At 43.9% G+C, this 26,750-nt stretch overlaps 1 protein-coding gene across 2 annotated transcripts in view; it reads left to right on the forward strand.

The window, feature by feature from the left end:
* Nucleotides 1–26,750, forward strand: part of LOC137627911 (uncharacterized) — a 62,197-nt gene that overhangs the window by 4,713 nt on the left and 30,734 nt on the right. For both annotated transcript variants that reach the window (XM_068359362.1, XM_068359363.1), the window contains exon 3: nt 22,417–22,503. In XM_068359362.1, the coding sequence (XP_068215463.1) occupies nt 22,417–22,503 (87 nt within the window). The remainder of the gene's footprint in view (nt 1–22,416; nt 22,504–26,750) is intronic.

The raw sequence follows: 26,750 nt of genomic DNA on the forward strand, positions 1-26,750 counted from the left end.
GCGAAAGAAGAAGTCAAAGAGGGATTCGTCTCCTTCAGGGTCCTCCATCATCCTTCCACTTCTCGATCTCTGCCCGAAGCTCCTGCTCAACCGTCTCTCCAGGTGAATGATCAAGTATAAGCAGTGACTTTTTAATGCTCTGACAACCCTTAGGACTCCACTGATTCCCCTAGCGAAGTGACGCTGCCCTATGCCTCGGAGGAGTCTCTCTGTAGATGATGTACTCCAGCTGTGGCCTTACTTAGGGATTGCTGGTCCCCCATCAAAGGAGGGTCTTCTAGAGCTTCTGCAGTTAGGGCCATAGAGGAAGTGTACACCAGCTTCCTCGGAGGTTGACCTCGGTCCTCCTCATAGAGATTGCGAAGATTTCGCACCAGCAGAGCCTCTAGTGCCTGACCTGTGGCACTTTCTTCACCTGCTCCGTCACCGTCTTCTTCGAGAAGGCCGCTTGCGGATGACCCACCTCAGCGTACTGATGACAGCGCACTCCCCTGTTCTGGGTTAGCTCAGCCGGCGGAGGGGGTGCAAAGTCCGAAGATTGTTCCTGCTCCTCTGAAGGGACACCATTCCCATTCGCTGGTTCAATCTTCCCCTGAGTGGTCTCTATACCCTGCAGGGTTACGATGAGGGTACAGTACTATATTTGTCTATGCTTTTCTTTAACCCCTTGGAGCATGGTTCATCGGAGCGAGATGACGAAGTAGCACGTAGGCTGGGTGCAGCTGCGATACCTCACCGTCGAGTTCGTCGTATGCAGCGATCTTCATCATTCACTCACCTGACCGGTGTTCGTCATTCAGTTGATTCCTCTTGCCCATCTTCGACTCGTCCAGTTCCTGCTACGGAATCTCACAGGAACGCTTACCACACTCCTGTTGGAGTCTTGATGAGTGAGGCAGCTTTTATAACAGCAAGGGAGTAGACAACTCGTGACCAGAGGGTTCCAGTAGCTCTCCTCGACAACTACCAATGTTCGTTGTCTCCAGGTCGCGACTCAGGCAGCAGAGACGGCTGATACGACAGACGCGATCCTGAGCGATCACACAAACATCGACTGGTAGATTTATCAACTAGGAGACAGCACAGTCTTCTATCTCACAACCAGATTCCAGCTTTCGACCTGGTTCCATCTCGTGACCACTCTTCAGCTCGCGACCACACTTCAGCTCGTGACCACACTTCAGCTTGCAACCACACTTCAGCTCGTGGAAATGCTTTAGTTTGTAATGACTTGTCAGCTCAAGACCAAGCAGTAGCTCGCAACAACGTAACAGCACAGTGTCCTGCGACCACGCAACGTTACACGATAAAGTAACTAGTACACACGCAGCAGCGACGCAGCATCCCACAATCACGGATGAAAATGAGTGCGTTCGCCGAGAGCTTTGACAGTGACATTGGCCCATCCACGAACTCCGTCTCATTCCTCCAAGATGGAACGCGACAACATGCCAGTTCTCATGCATTCAGGTAAGCAGAAGCACTCATCCCCAAAGGAGGACAGATCAGCACGTCCTCCTTGAAGACGAACACCGAAACGTGAGCTCCCTTATGGGTCCCCGACTACCATCCCGTTGTTCATCAAGGACATGCCCTGTTTCCATGAGTTGATCAGGGCATTCCGTCAAGCCGTGACAGGTACTTTGCAGGTTCCCATGGGTAAAGACCCAGTAGCTGCAGCTTCTACTAGCACTCTGCAGATCCCGTTGGAGGCTTCAATTGCCTCGAAGTGCACCTTGCCACCATCCGATCCGAGACAATGTAATTTTGATCCGGCTCAACCGCGGTAACGACAGGCTCTTATGGGATTGTCACCATTATGGTCCAAGGTATTTAATCCCCTGATAGATTCCAGCATGCTGTAGCGGGATTACTTCAAGCTAGAGCAGCCTCTTATGATGTTGACGAAGAAGTGGAGACGGCAGAAGCAACCAACTCCTTCCCCTGTGCGACACCCTCCACCCCTGGACTAGTAGGGGGTCAAGATCACCAAGGGAGATCTCACTTACGAAATCCTACCATTTGTCTCCGATTGAGACTGCTCCAAGGATCCAGCCTGCTCCCTCTTTAGAAGCAGACCAGCCTTCGACCACCTCCAGCTCATGACCACGCTTTAGCTCGTAACCCCTCAACATCCCGCGACCACACTTCAGCTCGTGATAACGCTTATGCTCGTGGCAATGTTTTAGCTCACGAAAACTCGTCAGCTCACTGCAATGTTTCACCTCGTGACCAAGCAGCAGCTCGCGACAACTTATATACTGAACAGGAAGAAGGAGTACCTGAAGAGACTATCATTGCTCGCTGAGTTCTTGCCGCGACTGGAGAAAAGGAAGGATGCCAATGCGGTGCCAAAGAACTGGTCATCGAGGATGTCGGCGCCAATTCATTAGAAAGGACCAGGTTCGACACTCTCAGTAACAACGACTTCAGGAAAAGAGCTTTCCTTGATGTCGAGAGATTCTTCGAGATGTCATAACGAACATGACGTCCCACCCCGGTCTCTTATGGATGCAAGCTCGTGGGTGGATGATCACGACTATGACTACGATCAGGACGACACACTCCTTAGAGCAGCTAGTCCCAGGATCTCAGCATCTGAACAGAAGGAGATTGACCACGCATTTTGGCAAACCCTGCGGGCAGCAGGGCTATTAATGGCCTGGACAACCCTTCCACTGTGCCACCCGAAAGTAAGGACACGGTCTTAGACCTTCTGTATGGTACCTAGAGACCTGCCAAAACTAGCGCAGCTCTGGCCTGGTCAAGGGGGTTGAAGGGTGTCAGAAAGAAGGCCTTTTCATAGATCGCCGGAAGCACTCTATCCTTACGATCCAGCGATTCGACGAAACTCCTCCCTCCTCCCTTCGTCCAGCAGAGGAGGTACTACAAAATGATGAAAGAGAACCTAGCAGTGTTACCTCTAGAGTACAGTGCTCACATTGACATCTTTTACATTTTCAATATTAAACTTACCCGATAATCATGTAGCTGTCAACTCCGTTGCCCGACAGAATTCTATGGAGGGATACGCCAGCTATCACAATACTAGAAGGGGGTGTACTTACCAGCGCCACCTGTGGCCAGGTACTCAATCATTTGTTGTTGACACCTCCTCAATTATTCCTCTGTCGTGCTTCCGGCTAGACGTTCTGGGATACGCTTATGGTCTTCGAGTTTATTCATGGATATTTGGTGAAGTATTCTCTTAGATTAACGGCTGTCGCATTACTGGAATCCTTTTTATATTAGCTAGATAGCTTTTATATAAATATTGGTTAACGGTTTATGAATTTTTGCTTGTTTTTGGATCACCCTTTGACTAACTCTTTGAAACAAGATGTCTGACGTTTCGCAAGCTCCCTCCCATAGGCGATGTAGGTCTTGCAATAGGCGTATTCCGAAGGCCTCGGTAGATCCTCACACCGCTTGTTCTGACTGTAGGGACAGGCCCTGTCTATTAGAAAATCGATGTGAGGAGTGCGCCGGACTTTCGGAATTGGAATTTGTCCGTCTTTTAAAATATTCATCTAAGTTAGAGAGAGGTAGAGTTAGGAGAAGTTCTTCTCACTCTTCTATGTTTTCCTCACCTCATGATCCCCTACCTTTTCCTACCCCTGTAGTGGCTACCCCCGAACCTACTGTTTGCCCTCCGCCTGATATGTCAACTGTTTTGCGTGCTATTCAGGCTTTAGGAGATAAAGTAGAATCAGTGGTAAGTGACCATAAGTCTCTGATGGCCGAGGTTAAAGAACTAAAGGTCAAGAGTGCAGTGGGTGGAAATAGTGCCAGTGCTGTGACGAGTGCTAGTGTCTGTGCAGTGCCAAGTGCTAGTGGTGCCAGTGTGGTGCGTGAGGATTTTTCTGTGCGAGCCAGTCGTCCTCCCAGTCCGGGACCTCTTGCAAGCTCCCATGCCCAGGGGAGAAGCAATGTCGAAGGGCTTAAGGGTTCGACAGGCCTTGTTAGGCGCACAGAATTATCCTCGGTGGTTGCGGGCGTGTCTTCCTTAGACCGTCACTCCCACCTGCAGACGATTGAGCCCGTCTTCTCGTCCGCTGATCAACGTGCAGGGAAGAAACGTTGGTCTCAGGTCTCGAGACCGCTTAAACGTAGAGTTCAGTCAGCGAGTGCTCAGCCAGGTTGTAGTCATTGGCTCAGCTCCGACTCGCCTCAGTCATCGGTCGACTGTACTCCGCCCAAGAGGAGTAAGGTTCTGCCTATACAGAGCCCGACTGTGACTTTACCTCAGTCTGTTATCGTTTCTGCCGACCCCAAGTGGACCCTGCTTCAGTCCATGCAAGCTCAGCTTTCGGACTTGATGCGTGAGTGTCGGGCTGAGAGTGTTGCTCCTCCTCCTCCGCCTACACTCCCTCCACCTGTTCTCGCTCCGCCTGTGCTCGCCCAGCCTGCACCTGCTCCGCCTGGTCGCAGCACCATCTGCCAGGCGTACGATGTTGAGCCACTTTCGGAGTTTGCTGTTCACAGTGTTGTTCAGCCTCAGCCTTCTTTAAGGCAACCCTTGCTTTGGGATCAGGAGAGTTATTCCACTCTTCCTCCTCCTCCTCTTGCTGCTCCACCAGTGGTGCAACTCTCGGTTGGGGTACAACAACCTCTCCCCTCCGTGAGTCTGTCTGCTCAACCATCGCTGCAGCGAGCTCAACCCTCCTCTAGGCAAGCTCCTCTACACCCTGGACTTGCGCCTCAGGAGCCTCAGCTTGCGAGAACTTTACCTTGTTCTGCGCAGCCTCAACCTCTTCATGCTCCACTCATCTCACAGGAACAGGAACGGACTACTCCGCCTCCGTCCTCCGCTCAGCTTGTGCAATCCTTGGGTTCAACTCTTGCTAGGAGTCAACCTCCTTCACCCATGCGCCTGCCTTCTGCTTCGTCTGTTGTTCAGCCTATGCAGTCTGAGCCTCAGGTTTTCCCTCAAGATGAGGAAACCTCTGTTATTGTTCCTACCCGTTCTGACTCTGCGGTTCAGCATTCTGGTCCTATTGCTTCGCTACCCTCTGCTGATGAAGTGTCGGATGATGAGGAGGCACACCTTGATCCCTCATCAGACGTGGAGGAGTCTAAGCTTTCTCCATTGTCTATTGATTTTAGAAAGGTCTTGGCTCTACTCAGGGAGATTTACCCAGACCACTTCGTCTCTGCTATTCCCCGCTCTCCTCCATCTGAGTTTTCGCTGGGCGTTCAACAAACTAAGTCCAACTATACGAAGCTTGTCCTAGCTAGATCCTCCAAGAGGGCTTTAAGGATCTTAGGGGAGTGGCTTCAGTCTAAACAACATCTTGGCAAGACTTCCTTCATGTTCCCTCCAACGAAGCTCGCTTCGAAAGGTTGTGTTTGGTATGCCACAGGGGAAGCACCAGGCTTGGGAGTACCTGCCTCTGCCCAGGCTGACTTCTCAAGTCTGGTGGACTCGCCTAGGAGGACTGCGATGAGACGATCGAAGGTTTGTTGGACCTTCTCAGACCTGGATCATCTTCTGAAAGGGTTGTTCAGAGCTTTCGAAATGTTCAACTTTCTCGACTGGTGCCTGGGAGCCCTCAGCAAGAAAACCTCTCCTGCGGACAAAGATTCTGCCATGCTAATTATGTCCTGCATGGATAAGGCCATCAGAGATGGATCGGGTGAGCTAGCGTCGTTATTTGTATCAGGGGTGTTGAAGAAAAGGGAACAACTGTGTACCTTCCTCTCAGCCAGCATTACACCGTGCCAACGGTCGCAACTCCTTTTTGCTCCACTCTCAAAGTTCCTCTTTCCCGAGGAGCTAGTTAAGGACTTGTCGGCTGCCCTGATACAGAAGGACACGCACGATCTTGTAGCCTCATCGGCTCGTAAGTCTAAGGTTACCACCTCTGTCCCCAAGACTTATCGCTCCCCAGTTGCTGATACCCCGGCTACGAGGTTCATACCGCCCTTTCGTGGAAGAGCCCCCAGCCGAGGAAGCTCCCGTCCAGACTCTCACAGGAGCAAGTCTAGGAAAGGACCCAGGACATCTAAGGGAAAGAACTGACTCTCAGATTCTCCAGACAACAGTAGGAGCCAGACTCAAGATCTTCTGGCGAGCCTGGGAGAAGAGAGGTGCAGACGCACAGTCTGTCAGTTGGCTGAGGTACGGTTACAGGATTCCATTCTGCCTCAAACCGCCTCTGACCACATCGCCCATCAACCTCTCTCCCAACTACAAAGAAGAGGACAAGAGGCTAGCATTGCAACAGGAAGTGTCGCTACTTGTGCAGAAGAAGGCAGTGGTTATAGTCCGGGACCATCAATCCCCGGGCTTCTACAACCGTCTCTTTCTTGTGGCCAAGAAGACAGGAGGTTGGAGACCGGTGCTGGACGTCAGCTCTCTCAACGAGTATGTCACCAAGCAGACGTTCACAATGGAGACGACCAAGTCGGTCTTAGCAGCGGTCAGACAGGAGGACTGGATGGTCTCGTTGGACTTGAAAGATGCATACTTTCACGTTCCCATTCATCCAGACTCCCAACCTTTCCTGAGATTCGTTTTCGGAAAGGTTGTCTATCAGTTCCAAGCCCTGTGTTTTGGCCTAAGCACAGCTCCTATGGTCTTTACTCATCTGATGAGGAATGTAGCGAAATTCCTGCACTTGTCGAACATCAGAGCCTCCCTCTATCTAGACGACTGGCTGTTGAGAGCCTCCACGAGTCGTCGTTGTCTGGAGAACCTCTCTTGGACTTTAGATCTAATCAGAGACCTAGGTCTATTAGTCAATATAGAGAAATCTCAACTCATTCCCTCCCAATCCATTGTGTACCTGGGAATGGAGATTCAGAGTCGGGATTTTCGGGCTTTTCCATCGGCCCCCAGGATAAACCAAGCCCTAGAGTGCATCATGAGCATGCTGAAGAGGAGCAATTGCTCAGTGAGACAGTGGATGAGTCTCACAGGGACCCTCTCATCACTGGCCCTGTTTGTCGAGCTAGGGAGACTCCACCTCCGCCCTCTTCAATTCCATCTTGCGGCTCATTGGGACAAGGGCTCGACTCTAGAAGCAGTCTCTATCCCTATCAACCAAGAGATGAAGACCACTCTCCTGTGGTGGAAGCACAATCTCCTTCTCAAGGAGGGTCTTTCATTGGCCATCCAGACCCCCCACCTTCATCTCTTCTCGGATGCATCGGACTCGGGCTGGGGTGCGACCTTGGACGGACGGGAATGCTCAGGAGTATGGAACAAGGAACAAGGTTTACTCCACATCAACTGCAAGGAACTGTTAGCAGTTCATCTTGCCCTGTTGAACTTCAAGTCCCTCCTGCTAGGCAAAGTGGTGGAGGTGAATTCAGACAACACCACAGCCTTGGCTTACATCTCCAAGCAAGGAGGGACCCATTCGAGGAGCCTTTACGAGATCGCAAGGGACCTCCTCATTTGGTCAAGAGGTCTAAACCTCACACTGGTCACGAGGTTCATCCAGGGCGATATGAATGTTTCAGCGGATCGCCTCAGCAGAAGGAATCAGGTCATTCCCACGGAATGGACCCTCCACAAGAGTGTGTGCAACAGACTTTGGACCTTGTGGGGTCAACCTACCATAGATCTGTTTGCCACCTCCATCACCAAGAGACTTCCGCTTTATTGTTCCCCTGTTCCAGACCCTGCAGCAGTTCATGTGGATGCGTTTCTTCTGAACTGGTCCCATCTCGACCTGTACGCATTCCCTCCGTTCAAGATCATAAACAAAGTTCTGCAGATATTCGTCTCGCACGAAGGGACACGGCTGACGCTGGTTGCTCCCCTTTGGCCTGCAAGAGAATGGTACACAGAGGTACTTCAATGGCTAGTCGACTTCCCCAGGACTCTACCTCTAAGAGTGGACCTTCTACGTCAACCACACGTAGACAGGTTGCACCCAAACCTCCACGCTCTTCGACTGACTGCCTTCAGACTGTCGAAAGATTCGCTAGAGCTAGAGGCTTTTCGAAGGAGGCAGCCAGTGCGATTGCCAGAGCTAGAAGAATTTCCACTCGTAGAGTCTACCAGTCTAAGTGGGAAGTCTTCCGAAGCTGGTGTAGAGCCAATTCAATATCCTCTACCAATACCTCTGTGATCCAAATAGCTGACTTCCTTCTTCATCTTAGGAATGAGAGATCCCTTTCAACACCTACGATTAAAGGGTATAGGAGCATGTTGGCCTCAGTTCTCCGCCACAGGGGTTTGGACCTGTCTTCCAACAAGGACCTTCAAGACATTCTCAAGTCTTTTGAAACGTCTAAAGAACGTCGTCTTTCCACTCCAGGCTGGAATCTAGACGTAGTCTTAAGGTTCCTTATGACATCTAGGTTCGAACCTCTCCAGTCAGCTTCCTTCAAGGATCTTACCCTCAAGACTGCTTTTCTCGTTTGCCTTGCAACAGCTAAGAGAGTCAGTGAGGTTCATGCCTTCAGCAAGAACATTGGTTTCACAACCGAATCGGCTACATGTTCTTTTCAGCTTGGATTCCTAGCAAAGAACGAGCTTCCTTCACGTCCTTGGCCTAGATCGTTCGAAATACCTAGCCTCTCCAACATGGTAGGTAACGAACTAGAGAGAGTTCTTTGCCCTGTCAGAGCTCTCAAATATTATCTGAAGAGGTCTAAACCTATTCGAGGACAGTCAGAAGCCTTATGGTGTGCCATCAAGAAACCCTCGAGACCCATGTCCAAGAATGGGCTTTCATACTATATAAGGCTTCTGATCAGAGAAGCACACTCTCACTTAAAGGAGGAAGACCTTGCATTGCTGAAGGTAAGGACCCACGAAGTAAGAGCTGTAGCTACTTCGTTGGCCTTTAATAAAAACCGTTCTCTGCAGAGCATTATGGATGCAACCTATTGGAGGAGCAAGTCAGTGTTTGCATCATTTTATCTGAAAGATGTCCAGTCTCTTTACGAGAACTGCTACACCCTGGGACCATTCGTAGCAGCGAGTGCAGTAGTAGGTGAGGGCTCAGCCACTACATTCCCTTAATCCCATAACCTTTTTAACCTTTCTCTTGAATACTTTTATTGTTGTTTTTATGGTTGTTACGGTAGGCTAAGAAGCCTTCCGCATCCTTGGATTTGGCGGGTGGTCTTTTCATTCTTGAGAAGCGCCTGGGTTAAAGGTTTGGTAGAGGTCCTTTAGTAGGGTTGCAACCCCTTGTACTTTGGCACCTTTGGGTTGATTCAGCCTCCAAGAGGAACGCTGCGCTCAGTAAGGAAGACGAACTTTAAATAAAAGGCAGAGTAACGGTTCTATTCGACTTCCTTACCAGGTACTTATTATTTCATTGTTATTTGAGATAACTGTTATATGAAATATGGGATACTTAGCTATCCTTTAATCATGTACACTGGTTTTCACCCACCTCCCTGGGTGTGAATCAGCTACATGATTATCGGGTAAGTTTAATATTGAAAAATGTTATTTTTATTAATAAAATAAATTTTTGAATATACTTACCCGATAATCATGATTTAATCGACCCTCCCTTTCCTCCCCAGAGAGAACCAGTGGACCGAGGAATAATTGAGGAGGTGTCAACAACAAATGATTGAGTACCTGGCCACAGGTGGCGCTGGTAAGTACACCCCCTTCTAGTATTGTGATAGCTGGCGTATCCCTCCATAGAATTCTGTCGGGCAACGGAGTTGACAGCTACATGATTATCGGGTAAGTATATTCAAAAATTTATTTTATTAATAAAAATAACATATTTCCCAACTGCAATCTGATTAGTATGTTTCCATTCTCTTCTGATTAAAGTTTTCATTCTAAGAGATTACCATCCTTGTCACAATTCTGTTGTGCTAGATTCTGGCAAACTCAATGGACAATAGGATTTTTTTTTTTATGTATAAAAAGAAATGTAACTTATGTTGTACTTTACAGTATTATAAAAAGTTGACTCTACTGTTGCATGTTCCTGAGAATTTAGCTTCGTAAATTTTCTCTCTTTCTTTATCGTTATCTTGTACCATCATTTACTGGCTAGTTCTCCGATCCTAAAACAACATAGCAGTGTATTGTTCATAAGGATTAATACAGATTCACACTGTCAATAGATTCTGATCTATTTGTAGTTTAGATTACATTATTCTTTATGAATCATGTTGTAGAGTGTCTTATAGTTACGCTTTGGACCTGAGCTGCATTATTTTTATATTATTATTTGTACTCTGTTCCTTTTGGTCTCTTCCCCCTAATTGTCCAACTCTTCTCACATTTTTCCTGATCTTGTTTAAAAGGTAAGTAACAGGTAGTCATCGTGAGACATGAAATGTTTCTCAGTGATCTCATTAAACTACTTTGTAAAATTAAAAAAATCGGATTACTATAGGGTACATTTTATGTTTTTATAAACATCTTCCCAGAGGTTGGAGATACTTTAAGATATCTGAAGTTTACAAAATGTCATCATCATTATCATCATGAAAGAATGACATAGATATGCACCATCATTTACAATCGTGAATCTGCAGGTTATTTTGAGGTATTATGCAAACATCTTTGAGTGATATAAGCATATAGACTTGCAATACTGTTTTGAGAGAAATGGTTTTGAAACGAAACTATTGACTACGTTCTTAGAATTAGTGTTTGGATTGGAATGAAGACTGGATAAAGATTCAATCATTATCAAAACTATCCACAGATCTTAGTAGTTTGTTCAGAATGGGATTACAGTATTATTATTATTATTATTATTACTTGCTAAGCTACAACCCTAGTTGGAAAGGCAGGATACTATAAGCCCAAGGGTTCCAACAGGGTAAGTAACCCAGTGAATAAAGTATATTAAGAAACAAATAGAATAATGTGCCTGAGTGTACCCTCAAGCAAGAGGAGACTAACCCAAGACCAGAGAACAATGGTTTGATTTGGGAGTGTCGTTCTCTTAGAGGAGATGCTTACTATAGTGAAAAGAGTCTTTGAATAGTTACAGTGCAGTAGTTAACCCCTGAAGGAAGAAGACATTTTTCGTTATCTAAGGAAAGAGGATAATGTATAAAGAATAGGCCAGACTATTTGGTGTATTTGTAGGAAAAGAAAGAATGAGCCGTAACGAGAGAGGGATCTAATGTAATACTATATGGCCAGTCAAAGGACCCAATAATCTGCAAACAAATATCCAGGGGATAGAGTGCCCAAGTATGAAACGAGAAAATCATCCAAGGAGAATGCAGTATGAAATTCAGGTAAAAGTAATCCCCTATATAAAGACAAACGAGATGAATAGTATTTTACATATAAGTTAACTACATAGATCTAGGCAAAGAAATAATGTACACTGAAGAAGATGATGGGAAGAGAGTTAGTTTTTTAAAAATTCCATATGAAGTGGATTGTGTTTATTCTCCTGTATGAAGTGGAACAATACCCAGAAGTATAGTATAAAAAACGAAGGATATACCTGATGTTACATCACTAACAACAGTGAATATAAACTGAAGAGGTAAAAGTCAAATAAAAATCTGGCCGATGGCATATAAATATGAAAAAAGATGAATGAAAGCTTCTCCAAAGTTCCACAGTGAAGACCAGTTTGTAAACTTCGGAAGAAGATACTTGATGGACTTTGCCTTGGGGAAGCCATGAGCCCTATAATTTTCGAAAAATTTTTGGCCTGAAAATCGGCCGTAATTTTCGCAAAGATTTTTGGCTCGGATTTCGAAGAAAAATTTCGGCCCGAAAATCGGCCGAAATTTTCGGCCCGGAAATCGGCCGAAATTTTCGAACTAGTGGAAGGCATAGATGACTGAGAGTGAAGATGATCCGTTTGAAGACTTCCCCCGTAATGGCTTGAGGGAGTTTTGACTATCCCCCAAGGAGAAATCGTTGTCATAGAATAATGAATTTGGGATGTCATCTAGGCGACACTTCGGACATCCGATGATTTCAGTAGGAGAGGAGGAATGCAAAGCTGAGTCAGCTGCTTATCACCCATTGAAGATCTGAATATCAACCATAGCTGGTCATTAATTGCATCCTGTGAGATTATAAAAACCGTGTTTCAGGTGATCAATGAAAGCAGCATCTACAGATATTTAGCCAATACTAGCCAATGAGGCAGTTATTATTATTATTATTACTTGCTAAGCTACAACCCTAGTTGGAAAAGCAGGTTGCTATAAGCCCAGAGGCTCCAATATGGAAAATAGCCCAGTGAGGTAAGGAAAAAGGGAGAAATAAAATATTTTAAGAAGAGTAACATCATTAAAATAAATATCTCCTATATAAACTATATAAACTTTAACCCAACGATAGGAAGAGAAATTAGATGGAATAGTATGCCTGAGTGTATCCTCAAGCAAGAGAACTCTAACCCAAGACAGTGGAAGACCATGGTACACAGGCTATGGCACTACCTAAGACTAGAGAACGATGGTTTGATTTTGGAGTGTCCTTCTTCTAGAAGAGCTGCTTACCATAGCTAAAGAGTCTCTTCTACCCTTAGCAAGAGGAAAGTGGCCACTGAACAATTACAGTACAGTAACCCCTTGGGTGAAGAAGAATTGTTTGGTAATCTCAATGTTGTCAGATGTATGAGGACAAAGGAGAATATGTAAAGAATAGGCCAGAATATTCGGTGTATGTGTAAGCAAAGGGAAAATGAACAGTAACCAGAGAGAAGGCTCTAATGTAGTACTGTCTGGCCAATCAAAAGAAGCCATAACTCTCTAGTGGTAGCATCTCAACGGATGGCTGGTGCCCTGGCCAACCTACTACCTATAAGGCTGCAAAGGATGGAGCAATCTGAGTCATGAATATGAAGAAGGGAGATGCATCTGAAGCATCAGAGGTGGACAGGTTATTTCTCCCTTGGGTGATAGGACGAGAAGTCCGAAAACCTTATGAGTTGGTGAATCCTCTGGCAATCACCAAGCAAGGATGCTACCACCAGGCCCCCACAACCCTAAGTCTAATTTCTCTTATCATCATACTGGATGTGTAAGGTTCAGGTTATTTGACTAATGTATGTTATATTTAACATGTAAATTATGGATACTTGGTGTTTTTGTCAGCAAGTTCCTTCATATAGTGTTTATATGTTAGGAATATTCTTAACGAGTAGAGAATCAAATTTGTTTTCCAATTTAGAGCAGAGCTATAGTGTTAAATCTTAGTTGCTTAGAGAAGCATAATGTTGCAGTAATACAAGCAGAGAAACTTCTTGACCCCTTCCATTTCTTTTTTTGTAAAACAGCATTGCAACTTCACAAGGTACTGAGGTGTCATCTGAATAAACTTGTTCCTTGGCTAAAACCAGAGGAGAGCAGTACACTGCGACATAACTGTAGGTTGAGGAGTTTGAAAAGGGATCCTAAAAAAAACTTAGGAGCTGTGGTGCATATTTGGGACCTTTATGAAATAGAACCATTGATTTTCTGTTCAGTCACGGAATATCTTTGTTGTTAGGTGGGGTAACAATGTTGAGCCCTATAAGAAATCCCAAGGGAAAGCCTTCATCAAGGGAGATGAACAAGCAAAGAGGATGGTCAAGCAATTACTGTATGTTAGGCCAGGTATGCAAAATCATTAGGCCACACACTGCCTCTGCAAGGAAAATTTACTAAGTTGAAAATTACTCTTTTAAAACCTCTTCCATGAGATCATACAGATATGTATATGGTCTCTAGGATAGTACATTATATGTTTCTGCTGCTCATTAGTAACCTTTAAGCAGGCTTACAATTTCTTACATTCTTAAATTTTGTGAATGAAGGATTTTTCCGAGGCCTCATGACCAGGGCATGTAGTACGGTAGGGTTCGATTGTTTTTTTCGTAATTCGTACCACGCATTTTTACCGTACCGTAATTTCGTACAGTACTGTACCTAAAAATTCATACCGTACCGTACTAGTACAATATTTCGTACTGTTTCCGTACCTACTTTTTTTTTTACATTGCAGTTCATATAGACATAACATGGCACTTTTACTACTACTACTACTACTACTACTACTACTACCACCACTGTCACTTCAAGAAGATTGGTGTTATGTAATACTGTACATTAATGATATAATACAATTTTATTTTGCTAAGGTTACAAAAGGAAAATGTTCAGTCATACAGTATTAGGCATTCATACAGCTTTATGTGTTGCAGCGTAATAACATTACAGCGTCAACAATATCCTCTTTTAGACCTAGTCTTAAATCATTAAGAATATAGCGCAACCCGGAGAATGTGCGCTCTACGCTCGCTTGAGTAACAGGCAGAGCAACTGCTACTTCAGCAAGATTTTTTAGTGCACTTTCTTGATGATGATGCCACCTCTGGAAAATACACTCATTTTTACTGATACGTGAAGCTTTGGCGAACATTTTGAAATGCTCAGCCACTTCACTCTCTTTGCTTGCGGTATCACTTGCTCTGCTTACATCACTGACTCGGAGTAATTGCTCTACAACATCTACTGACCCAAGTGCCGAGTCACCTTCACCATCACTATCGCCGCTCGTGAATGAATCGTCTTTTGCCAGCATTGAGACTAACAACATAGTACTAGTAGAAGAAATAGTTTTAATTTTTTTCCAGAGTCCAAGAAGATGTATTTGACTAAGTTCCTTCTGTTCTTCGGTGAGGAGAATATTATATCTTCTGTCAAGATACACAGCAGATAGGAAAGCAGGGGCTTGGCTGCTTGCAACACCTATCTGAATTTGGTACGGAAATGGTACGATTAAGTACGAAAAAAAAATCGTACTTTTGTACCGTACTGAACTCGAAGGAAAATATCGTACCGTAATATCGTACCGAACCGTACCGTACTACATGCCCTGCTCATAACTGAGTAAGTTTTGTTTATAGACAATTTTTGTATTGAGGTATCTTCCCCTCCGAGACAAGAAGGATGGATGAAATTTATGAAAAACTATTTCTCATAATAACCATACATCTGACACCATATCCTTACTAAGAGAAGGACACTCCAAAATCAAACCATTTTAAATATTAAACTTAGCCGGTGAATATATAATAGCTGACGTCTCCGACGGCTTGACAGATTCCAAAAACTTGCGAGCGATCGCCATGAAGGTTGCGGGTGTGCCCACCAGCGCCTACTATTGGCCAGATACCGCATATACATGTAAACAGCCTCAGTTCTTCTCTGTCGGTTTCATCGACAAGTCGATTCCACTCGCTATTATGACCTCGAGTTTTCTACCGAATTGGTGAAGTACTTGGTTTTGGTTTTATTGCTTTCGCCGTGTTGGATTATTCAATACTATCCTCAAAAGAAATGCTTTTGAAAGGAGAGTAAAAGTGTTTTGCCCTTGCTTTTTTATCTCTGTTTTTTTCCATAGAGTAAAGATGGCCGACCCTTCCCTTAGTGTACGGAAGTGTGTTTTAGGCTTTTAGCAATTATTTTATCACGTTATAAATTATTGTTGATAATTATAGATTTTCCTCTATATATTTTATATCTCACCCGCCTTTATTAGGCCTCTTCGATTAGCTTTCCATTTATACTAAACATCAAGATAAATTTTTTGTTTTGTTTATATGCGGCCTTTACCTATTCCTCCCCTAGTCCGAGATGTAGGCGGTCCTAACTTGGAAACCGAAGTTAAACAACGTTGAGCCCATTCAACTTTTATTTTCGTTAAGTTTAAATCATTTGCTCTGTAAGAGTTATGAAATGAATATTTTTTAGAAAATATTTTATGAAAGATTTTCTTTGAATAGTCTTCGTGCTGTTTTTTCAAAGATGAACTAACGTTTGGTTTATTTATGCTACGCAGTTTGCGCTCTATCGTTACGATAGAGAAAGAGAGAATCACGGTTTCACTTTGCAGAAAGAGTAAATCGATTTTGACGTTTTGTTCATTCTTCTTTCAAACTGAAGTGTTTTAAATACTAATTTAAAGGAACTTGTTAATTTTCAATTTCTTAGTCCTTTCAGTTTTTTCCTTTGGTCAAATAACCTGTTTATTGACGAAGGGTGAGTGGGCAATTCTCTTCTGTGTGACAAGAGAGAGAGAGAGAGGAAGAGAGAACGATCCGATCTTTATTCTCGTCCCAAGTAAGGAGTTTGGGAGCGAGTAACGTTGTTCTCGATTCAGTTTTTTACTCTCGTCCCAAGTCTCTGTACGGGGAGAAAGGATAAAACGTTTTTAGTTTTTATTCTCGTCCCAAGGCACTGTACGGTGAGAGATTGAAAACGTAGTCTTTAATGAACTAGTGTTTAGTCTCCTCCCCAGTCACTGATCCTTTTTAACTTTATATATTTCCGTTTTATTCGATATATATGTTTACTGATTTTTGCATGTACTAATGTGCTTACATTATACGACTCATTTCGCAATTATAACCTTTTGATGTAAGGGAGAATTGCGTGCTTCAGGTAGAAATCAGTTTTATTCATGCCTAATGTGAAATTATTGAAAAATACGATATCAGTGAAGTAAGTGCAAAAAACAGAAAATCGTAGTGATAAAGTGATAAGTGCGCAAAGTGTTTTTAGTGTTGCGACCGAGGGTTCGTCTGTTCGTGCTTGTCGTTCACCTAGTCCGAGACCTCTTTCAGGCTCCCCTGCACCAGGGAGAAGTAATGTCGTAGGACTTAAGGGGACGAGAGGCTTTAACCAACGAACAGACGTTCCCTCTGTGGTATCGGGCGTGTCTCGTCAAGATCGCCCCTACCATAAGACGAGCGAGGCTGTTTTCTCCTCGTCATCCGAAGGCTTCTCGCAAAAGAAACCTTGGAGCAAAGTTTCTAGACCCTTAAAGCGGAAGTCAGTCCCTTCAGGACAGGTCCAGTTTCCTGGCTGTAGCCATGGGGACAGCTCTGACCCTTTGCAGTTGTCGTAAGACGGTTCGCCTATTAAACGCAAGCGTAACACGGGGTCCGAGGGTCGCGGTAAAGGCAATGTTTTGCCAACACAGACGTTACCGTCGTCTCGGCCCGTTCCGACTCCCGTTGATCCTAAATGGGTTGTCCTGCAGGACATGCAGACTAAGCTTGCCTCCCTTATGGAGAAGTATGACGTTGAGCAGGTTCACGATGAACCTTCGCTTTCGAGTCGCCGTTACGCTAAACGAGACTCTGGCCGTCAGCCGCCCAAACGAGCATTTACTCGTCCTTTTGACGTTATGAAACGTGATGTCGGTAGTTTGTCACGTCAGTCACGTGACTTGGATCCTCACTCGCTGCAGTCCCGTGTTGACTTTCAGCCGCTGCCGCAGCCTCGTGTCGACGTTCAGCCGCTGCCGCAGTCTCGTGTTGACGTTCAGGACGTTCGCCAACCAGCTCAGTTGCCTTGTTTTGACGTTGAGCGTCAAGCACCGCAGTCAAGGGTTGTTTTGACTGCTCAGTCTAGGCAGTCAAGGCAGTCTCGACTTGACGTCGAGCGTCCATCAACTCCTGTTGTTGTTGCTGGTCAGTCCTTTCAGCAGCGACATGACGTCGCTTCCTTGACTGCTACTGCTGCTCCTTTGCGTGTGGACTTTGCTTGTCAAGCATTGCCACCGCGGCAGGTCTCTCCTTTTCATGAGACTCGGCAATTGTCGGACGAGGTTCCTTCAGATGAGGAAGTTGCTGATCCCCCTCCTACTGATATTCCTTTGGGGACTTTGTCAGACGGAGAGGAGCCTAAAGCGGCTCAGCCCTCTATGGACTTTAAAAAAAAAAAAAAATCATGCTGATTTTTAAGGATCTTTGTCCGGACCATTTTGTAACTGCTGCTCCTCGTTCGCCTTCGTCAGAGTTTACACTAGGCCTAGCTACTTCGAAGCCGTTGTTTTCTAAGCTAGTGCTCTCTCGCTCTTCTAAGAGAGCTTTACGTTTGCTAGGCGACTGGTTGATCACCAGGAGGAGTTTGGGGGAGACAGCCTTTGCTTTCCCTCCTTTTAAACTGGCTTATAGAGCGAGCGTCTGGTATGACACGGGAGAAGTTCTCGGCTTGGGAGTTCCTGCCTCTGCCCAGGGAGACTTCTCAAGCCTCATAGACTCTCCCCGTCGCCTGGCCATGAGACGCTCCAAGATTTTATGGTCGGCTTCAGAGCTAGACCATCTCCTGTTAGGAGTTTTTCGAGCGTTTGAAGTTTTGCTGTACAATTATGTCATGCATGAACAAGGCTATCAGGGATGGCTCCAATGATCTGACAGCCACGTTCTCTGCAGGAACAAGGCTATCAGGGATGGCTCCAATGATCTGGCAGCCACGTTCACTGCAGGAGTACTTAAGATGTAAGTGCGCTCAATGTGTTCATTGTCAAGACAAACTTCACGATGAAGACTACCAAATCTGTCTTGGCAGCATTAAGGGAAGGCGACTGGATGGTCTCTCTCGACCTTCAGGATGCATACTTCCACATCACGATTCATCCAAACTTTCAACTACATCTGAGGTATGTGGACGGGAAAGTAATGTACCAATGTCAAGCACTGTACTCCGACCTCATTTCTGCTCCTCTTGTTTTTACAAGGCCCTTGCAAAATGTAGCAAGCTTTCTACATTTTTTGAGGATTCAGAGCCTCCCTTTATTTTGACGACTGGCTAATCAGGGCGTCGTCATTATATCGCTGTCTGGAGAGCCTCTAATGGACATTAGACCTAACCAAGGAGCTAGGTCTCATAGTGAACGTAGAGAAGTCGTAACTTACAGTACCCCATCCCAGACTATTCTTTATTTGGGAATGGAGATACAGTGTCTGATTTTTCGAGCCTTTTCGTCTCCCGCAAGAATGGAAGAAGCTCTGTTAAAAGTCCTTCACTTGCAAGAGAAAAACAGTTGCTCTGTAAGAGTTTGAACTAGCCTTGTGGGAACTCTTTCATCGCTGGAGTAGTTTATCTCTCTGGGGAGACTCAACCTATGCCCTTTCCGATTTCACCTAAAACATTGGAACAAGGAGAAGGGCATAGTGAGTATCTCTTGCCCAATCTCCAACTCAGTCTAGACATGTCTGACTTGGTGGGACAGCAACATCAGACTTCGAGAAGGTCTTTCTCTTGCGATCAAGAACCCAAACCATGTGTTGTTTTCAGATGCATCGGATTTGGGTTAGGGAGCTCCACTGGACAGTCTGGAAGGCTCGGGTCTTTGATCCACGGATCAGAAGGAACTCCATTTAAGGCATGTAACATCTCTCCTTTGGCGAGATTTGTGCAAGGAAAATGAATGTCTTGGCGGACGGCCTCAGCAGAAGAGGACAAGTCATCTCCATGGAGTGGACGTTGCATAAGACTGTGTGCGAGAAGCTATGGATGACATGGGATCAACCCACCATAGATCTTTTTGCAACTCTCTCTGACAAAGAGGCTCTCGACTTACTGCTTTCCAGTTCCAGATCCAGAGGCAGCCCACATAGACGCTTTCCTGCTGGACTGGTCTCACCTGGACGTTTATGCCTTTCCACCTTTCAAGATCCTAGACAAGGTGCTGCAGAAGTTCACCTCTCACGAAGGGACCAGGTTGACATTGGTTGCTCCACTCTGGCCCGCGAGAGAGTGGTTCACAGAGGTACTTCAATGGCTGGTAGACGTTCCAAGGAGTCTACCTTTAAGGATGGATCTCTTACGGCAGCCCCACGTAAGGAGTCTTCATCAAAGCCTCCCCGTGCTTCGTCTGACAGCCTTCAGACTATCGAAAGACTCTCAAGAGCTCGAGGATTTTCGAAGGAGGCAGCCAGAGAGATTGCGAGAGCTAAGAGAGCATCTACCATCAAGGTCTACCAGTCGAAGTGGGAAGTCTTTAGATACTGGTGCAAGTCATCATCCATTTCCTCTTCCAGTACCTCTGTAGCCCAAATTGCAGACTTTCTCCTACATCTGAGAAATGTTCGCTCCCTCTCAGCGCCCACTATTAAGGGCTACAGGAGCATGTTGGCGTCTGTGTTCAGACATAGAGGCTTAGATCTGTCCAATAATAAAGATCTCCAAGATCTCCTTAAGTCCTTCGAGACCTCCAAGGAGCGTCGTATGGCAACTCCTGGATGGAACTTAGACGTGGTCCTAAGGTTCCTAATGACCGACAGGTTTGAGCCATTACATTCAGCCTCCCTGAAGGATCTCACCCTCAAGACGCTTTTCTTAGTGTGCTTGGCTTCGGCTAAAAGGGTCAGTGAGATCCATGCCTTCAGTAGGAACATCGGCTTTTCTACAGATAAAGCCACATGTTCACTTCAGCTTGGTTTCTTGGCCAAAAATGAACTGCCTTCTCGTCCTTGGCCTAAGTCGTTTGATATACCTTGCCTGTCAGAGATCGTAGGCAACGAGCTTGAAAGAGTACTGTGTCCAGTCAGAGCTCTTAAGTTTTATTTAGCTCGTACAAATCCTTACGAGGTGGATCTGAAGCCTTTTGGTGCTCAGTTAAGAAGCCATCATTGCCTATGTCTAAAAAGGCTTTATCGTATTTTATTAGATTTTTAATCCGAGAGGCTCATTCTCATTTGAGTGAAAAAGATCGTTGCTTGCTTAAGGTCAAGACGCACGAAGTAAGAGCTATAGCAGCTTCCGTGGCCTTTAAGCAAAACAGATCTCTACGAAGTATTATGGACCCGACCTTTTGGAGGAGCAAGTCGGTGTTCGCTTCATTTTACTTAAAAGACGTCCAGACTCTTTATGAGGACTGCTACACACTGGGTCCATTCGTTGCAGCGAGTGCAGTAGTGGGTGAGGGTTCTACCACTACATTCCCTTAATTCCAATATCCTTTTAATCTTCTCTTGAAATGTTTTTAATTGGGTTGTACGGAAGGCTAAGAAGCCTTTCGCATCCTTTTTGATTTGGCGGGTGGTCAAATGTCATTTCTTGAGAGCGCCCAGATTAAGGGTTTTGATGAGGTCCTGTTGTATGGGTTGTCGCCCTGGATACTTCAGCTCCTGGGAGTCTTTCAGCATCCTAAGAGGACGGCTGGGCTTCGTGAGGAAAGCGGACTAACAAGGCAGAGTAATCGTCAGAGTCAGCTTCCTTACCAGGTACCTATATTTATTTGGGTTTTGTTATGATATAACTGTCAAAAACGCTAAGCATATACGCCTATATTGTATTAATACTGGTCTCTACCCACCACCATGGGTGTGAATCAGCTATTATATATTCACTGGCTAAGTTTAATATTTAAAAATGATATTTTGATTATAAAATAAATTTTTGAATATACTTACCCGGTGAATATATAAATTATAGGCCCTCCCTTCCTCCCCGATAGAGACCCAGCGGAATGAGAAGAACTGAGGCTGTTTACATGTATATGCGGTATCTGGCCGATAGTCGGCGCTGGTGGGCACACCCGCAACCTTCATGGCGATCGCTCGCGAGTTTTTGGAAAATGTCGAGCCGTCGGAGACGTCAGCTATTATATATTCACCGGGTAAGTATATTCAAAAATTTATTTTATAATCTAAATATCATTTTTTCTCTAGTCTTGGGTAGTGCCATAGCCTCTGTACCATGGTCTTCCACTCTCTTAGGTTAGAGTTCTCTTGCTTGAGGGTACACTCGGGTACACTGTTCCATCTAGTTTCTCTTCTTGTTTTGTTAATTTTTTTTTATAGTTTATACATGAAATATTTATTTTAATGTTACTTTTCTTAAAATATTTTATTTTTCCTTATTTCCTTTCCTCACTGGGCTATTTTCCCTTTTGGGGCCCTTGGGCTTATAGCATCCTGCTTTTCCAACTAGGGTTGTAGCTTAGCATTTAATAATGATAATGATAATAATTTAAGTTCTTTCCACGATCACCTATCAGTCTCTTGGTAGGGACTTGACCTAACATTTGCAACATCTTCATGTTCAAGTTGTTATGCGATTGAAGAGACTCATGGCTTTTGGTCCCAAAGTACATGGAAATTTTCTGTGTCAATTAACCAACCTGTTTGGTTCCAGGGACTTCTGCCCTCCTATAATGAGCCCTACTAAAGGGTGAATGTTTATATTATGTGTAGAAACAAGTCACAAATTTGAAAGTAAATTTGTATTTTTCCTAACAATACAAACCGGAGACCTTTAAATACACTGTCTGTCTCAACCACTTCGCAAGGTCTAAGTGAAGGTAGCATCTCCGCCCACCTGCCACCTGGCAGCAAACTATGTTTACCTCATTGAAAAGATTAATGGCCTCAAGTTTTTATAGTTAAGAAAAATGCAAATTGATTTAAAAGATTTTGTTATTTGGAAAGTTATTAGCCAAATTAAATGCATCTTACTTAATAAACTTATGGAATATCATGCATTTCTCATTAGGTAACTATAGTTCACCAGGCATTCATTTTGTGTGATGTTTAAAATTCGCTTTATTGCTGATGAAATTTTGATGTACCTGTAGTACTGTACTTCTGAATTACTTTTATGGTAGTCTGTATGCAGTGTGAAGCTTTTTATGAAGGAAAATATAGAAATAGTCTTAGAAACGTAGTCTAATAACATTAGGAATAAGTATTATGATAATGTTGTACCTTAATTTTTCAGGGTAAGAATTTGGAACAGACTGATAACTTCATAGGAAAACTCAACGTCGGAGATAAGGTCACCTTTGATTGTCATCCATACAATAAGGTAAAGGGTTTATGTTTTATTATATATTTAAGTGAAACATTTTAGGGATATATTGCTTATATCAATGAATTCTACCATACAGTTATCATGCTAATGTCAGCAAAGCTGCAAACTTCTTGACCTCTAAATAAATATAAAAACCTCCCCCTCCCCCATAATGCCTAGTCGTTCCGATAGATGGCACCATGGTAGGAACATCAACCATTGGTATATTTATAAACAAGAACTGTGTATATTCTTTCCTTGCTGGGGACTTTGTGCAAACTGGGCTCTCCAGCTCAAACTTGATTAAGTATTTTGAAAATACTTTCAATTTAGTAGTAAAATTTGAAGAGAAGTAACAAGGTACAGTATGTTTTTATCTGGTTTTAAAGTAAGGGAATGTTCCAAATTGTTTCACAAAACATATAGCAGAATAGGTCGAGTTGGTACTACTAGAGTTCCTGATAGAACAGAGGTGGAATGACATTTGAATAATTAATAGGATACTGTAGTTGGTTGGTGGCAGAAGGTAAGAAGAGGAAGCCCTGCCCAATCTTCTGTCACAGGCTGCATCGCCCCTTTGGCATCTAGGCAAGGTAGGATTATAGTTTTTGTAGTCTTGATGGGATTATAGCACAGTTTTTCCAAGTTTATAAATCTTATGTTTATAGTTAGGGGTTCAGATTTGTCAGTATCAAAATGAACCTTTATAAGCAAAGTTGGACGTTAAGGTAGCCTATCATAGACCATCCTATCCTGCCAGATGTAAAAATTGCATTTCAAATATGGTTTTCTTGATAAAATTATCATTGTATAAGGCTACTAGAACAAAAAATGATGGCCCAATTCCTCCCACAATAAGATCCTGATTCCTCCCACGATAAGATTAACCTTTTTTATTTAACGTTAATGGAAGTGAGGGCTCTTGTAGGCTGTCATAAGAATCTTAGTTAAGCCATATGGGTGACAGACACCTGTCAAGAAGGAAAGCAATGTGATGGTAAATGATAATAACTTCTAAATAAAGAGTTTAGTACACCTTTTTTAATTAGGAAAAGAAAGAAGGTGGATTTTACAATAATCAGGTTAATGGGATTTGAATTATTTTCATGTAAATACTGTACAGTTCACTGTCGATAGGCCGGCACCTTTGGTTCTAGAGCCTTTACAGATTATGGATGGAATTCATCAATGCCCGTTTCATTACCCCAAGTAAAAAATCTGCCTCACTTTGTCTGGTATCATTTTTTTAAAAAAGAAAAGTAAATTTTTACATCAGACATCAAGCTTCCCCTCTTCCCACTCTTATCAAGAACATGCATAGCTATTTGTACATTTGAACAAACTATGAAAAAGGTTTTTTTTCCAAAAATAAATTCTGTTTATCAGATAGTAATGCATTTAATACTTTTGATAAAAAGAACCTACAAATAAACCATGTGGAATTGAATTTTCACATATTTTATTAGACCTTTCTGAATTTGCATATTTTGCTTCACACACACACACACACACACACACACACACACACACACACACACACACACACACACACACACACACACACACACACACACTCTCTCTCTCTCTCTCTCTCTCTCTCTCTCTCTCTCTCTCTCTCTCTCTCTCTCTCTCTCTCTCTCTCTCTCTCTCTCTCTCTCTCTCTCTCTCTCTCAAGTAGAATGGAAACATAAACCCCAGGTTAACAAAATAAATATTATTAATAATCAAGCCTTCATTAAAGGTTGTTTTTTAACTAACTTCTAATGGGATTGAACACCATCAATGATTATTTAATACTACTTGCTTGTTAGATTGCCCAGCCTCTATTGCTGGACATGGGCTCTTGCGTTGGCAGCCCGTCATTAATACTAGTGTATGTGATCCATTAAAAATGACAGCTAAATATTTAGCGTGCAGATTCAACCATTCCCCTTTCCTAATTACAATCGCTGGTTCTATAATTTGTGGGAGATTGTGATTTCAGAGTGTACCTCTCGGGATAACCCCTCTCACCAGGGTATGATTACTCTCTCTCTCTACATGCATTTATCGGAGTAATTACTATACAGTATTGTTATTATTAATAATGATATGATTACTGTATTATTATTATTATTGTTATTATTATTATTATTTTTTCAATATTAAACTTACCCGATAATCATGTAGCTGTCAACTCCGTTGCCCGACAGAATTCTATGGAGGGATACGCCAGCTATCACAATACTAGAAGGGGGTGTATTTACCAGCGCCACCTGTGGCCAGGTACTCAAGTACTTCTTGTTGACACCTCCTCAATTATTCCTCTGTCGTGCTTCCGGCAAGACGTTCTGGGATACGCTTATGTTCTTGGAGTATTTTCACGACTTTGGTGAAGTATTTCTCTTTGATTTCGGCTGTCGCTTTACTGGAAACTTCTATATTAGCTTAGTTAGCTTTTGGAATTAATTTGATTAATTATGGTGACGAGAGAGTATGAACTCTCGTTCACCTTTCAATGGCCGACCCTTCCCTTAGACGGAAGTGTTGGTGTCTAAGAGAGTATAGACTCTCTTTCTTAATTTTGCTTAACAAAAGTTATAGATTTATTTTATATCTCTCCGCCTCTTATAGGCCTCTTCGATTAACTTCCTTTTATTATAAACTCATTAAAATTAATTTTTATATTTGTTTATATTCGACCTTCCTAATAGTAGGCGGTCTTTTACCGAAGTTAATAAACTTTGAGCCCGTCATTTCGGTTTTACCTGTTAACATATTATGCTATTTCCGCCACAGAATTTGAAAGATTTTCTTTGACAGTCTCGTACTGTTTTCAAAGTTGAACTAACGTTTTGTTTTGTCTCTGCAGTTGTTGACGTTCAGAACGTTCAACTTGCACTCTATCGTTACGATAGAGAAAGAATGTTCACGGTTTCACGTTGCAGTAAGAGTAACCGTGTCTAGCGTTTTGTTCATTCTTTCTTAACTTAATGGTTTTGATCCTAATAAAGGAACTTTTCAGTTTTTTCCTTTAACAATAATATGTTTTAACGATATATATGATTGGGCTCTTCTCTCAGGTTCTAAGTCAAGAGAGAGAGAGAGAGAGAGAGATAGAGACGGAGGGAGAAAGAGGATAAACGTTTCATTCAAGCCTGCCAGGCGTACGAGTAACGTCGTTATCGTTTTTGCTCTTCTCCCTAGTCTCTTTAGGGGAAGAAACTAAACGTTTCTAGAGTGATCTAGTGTTTAGTCTCTTTCCAACCACTGAATTATCTTTCATTAGATTTTTCTGTTACATTGTAATTCTGTTTTCGCAATTACTAACTTTGAGAAAGGATAGAATTGCGTATTTCAGGTACAAACCACTTAAAGTTTCGAGTTCAGTGAAATAAGTGCAAACAGAAATCAAAGTGATAAGTGATTAGTGCGTGAGGGTACTTTTGTGCGCGCCAGTCGTCCTCCCAGTCCGGGACCTCTTGCAAGCTCCCAAGCCCAGGGGAGAAGCAATGTCGAAGGGCATAAGGGTTCAGCAGGCCTTGATCGGCGCACAGAAGTATTCTCGGTGGTTGTGGGCGTGTCTTACCGAGACCGTCACTCCCACCCGCAGACGATTGAGCCCTTATTTTGCTCGTCTGCAGAAGAGATTAGGGGAGAAAATAAAGGCAGAGTAACGCTGGTCTCAGGTCTCAAGACCTCTTAAACGTTAAGTCCAGACCTATGCCAGACGTACGAAGTTAAAGTTCACAACCCGAATGCAGTCATTGGGTTAGCTCTGACTCTCCTCAGTCATCAGTTGATTACACTCCGTCTAAGAGGAGTAAGGTTCTGCCACAACAGATCTCTGCTGTTAAGGCTTTACCTCAGCAGAACTTAGTGTCTGCCGACCCCAAGTTAACTCTACTGCAGTCCATAAAGTCAACTTTCGGTCTTGATGCGTGAGTGTCGGGCTGAGAGTGTTGTGCCTCCGCCTCCGCCTACACTCCCCCCCGCCTATGATCGCTCCGCCTGATCACAGTACCACCTGCCAGGCGTACGATGTTGTGAACTCTACTACGGTCCATGCAAGCACAGCTTTCGGACTTGATGCGTGAGTGTCGGGCTGAGAGTGTTGCTCCTCCGCCTCCGCCTACACTCCCTCCACCTACACTCGCTCCGCCTGATCACAGTACCACCTGCCAGGCGTACGATGTTGTGAACTCTACTACAGTCCATGCAAGCACAGCTTTCGGACTTGATGCGTGAGTGTCGGGCTGAGAGTGTTGCTCCTCCGCCTCCGC

This window comes from Palaemon carinicauda, chromosome 35 (genome assembly GCF_036898095.1).
Source record: "Palaemon carinicauda isolate YSFRI2023 chromosome 35, ASM3689809v2, whole genome shotgun sequence".
Lineage (NCBI taxonomy): Eukaryota > Metazoa > Arthropoda > Malacostraca > Decapoda > Palaemonidae > Palaemon > Palaemon carinicauda.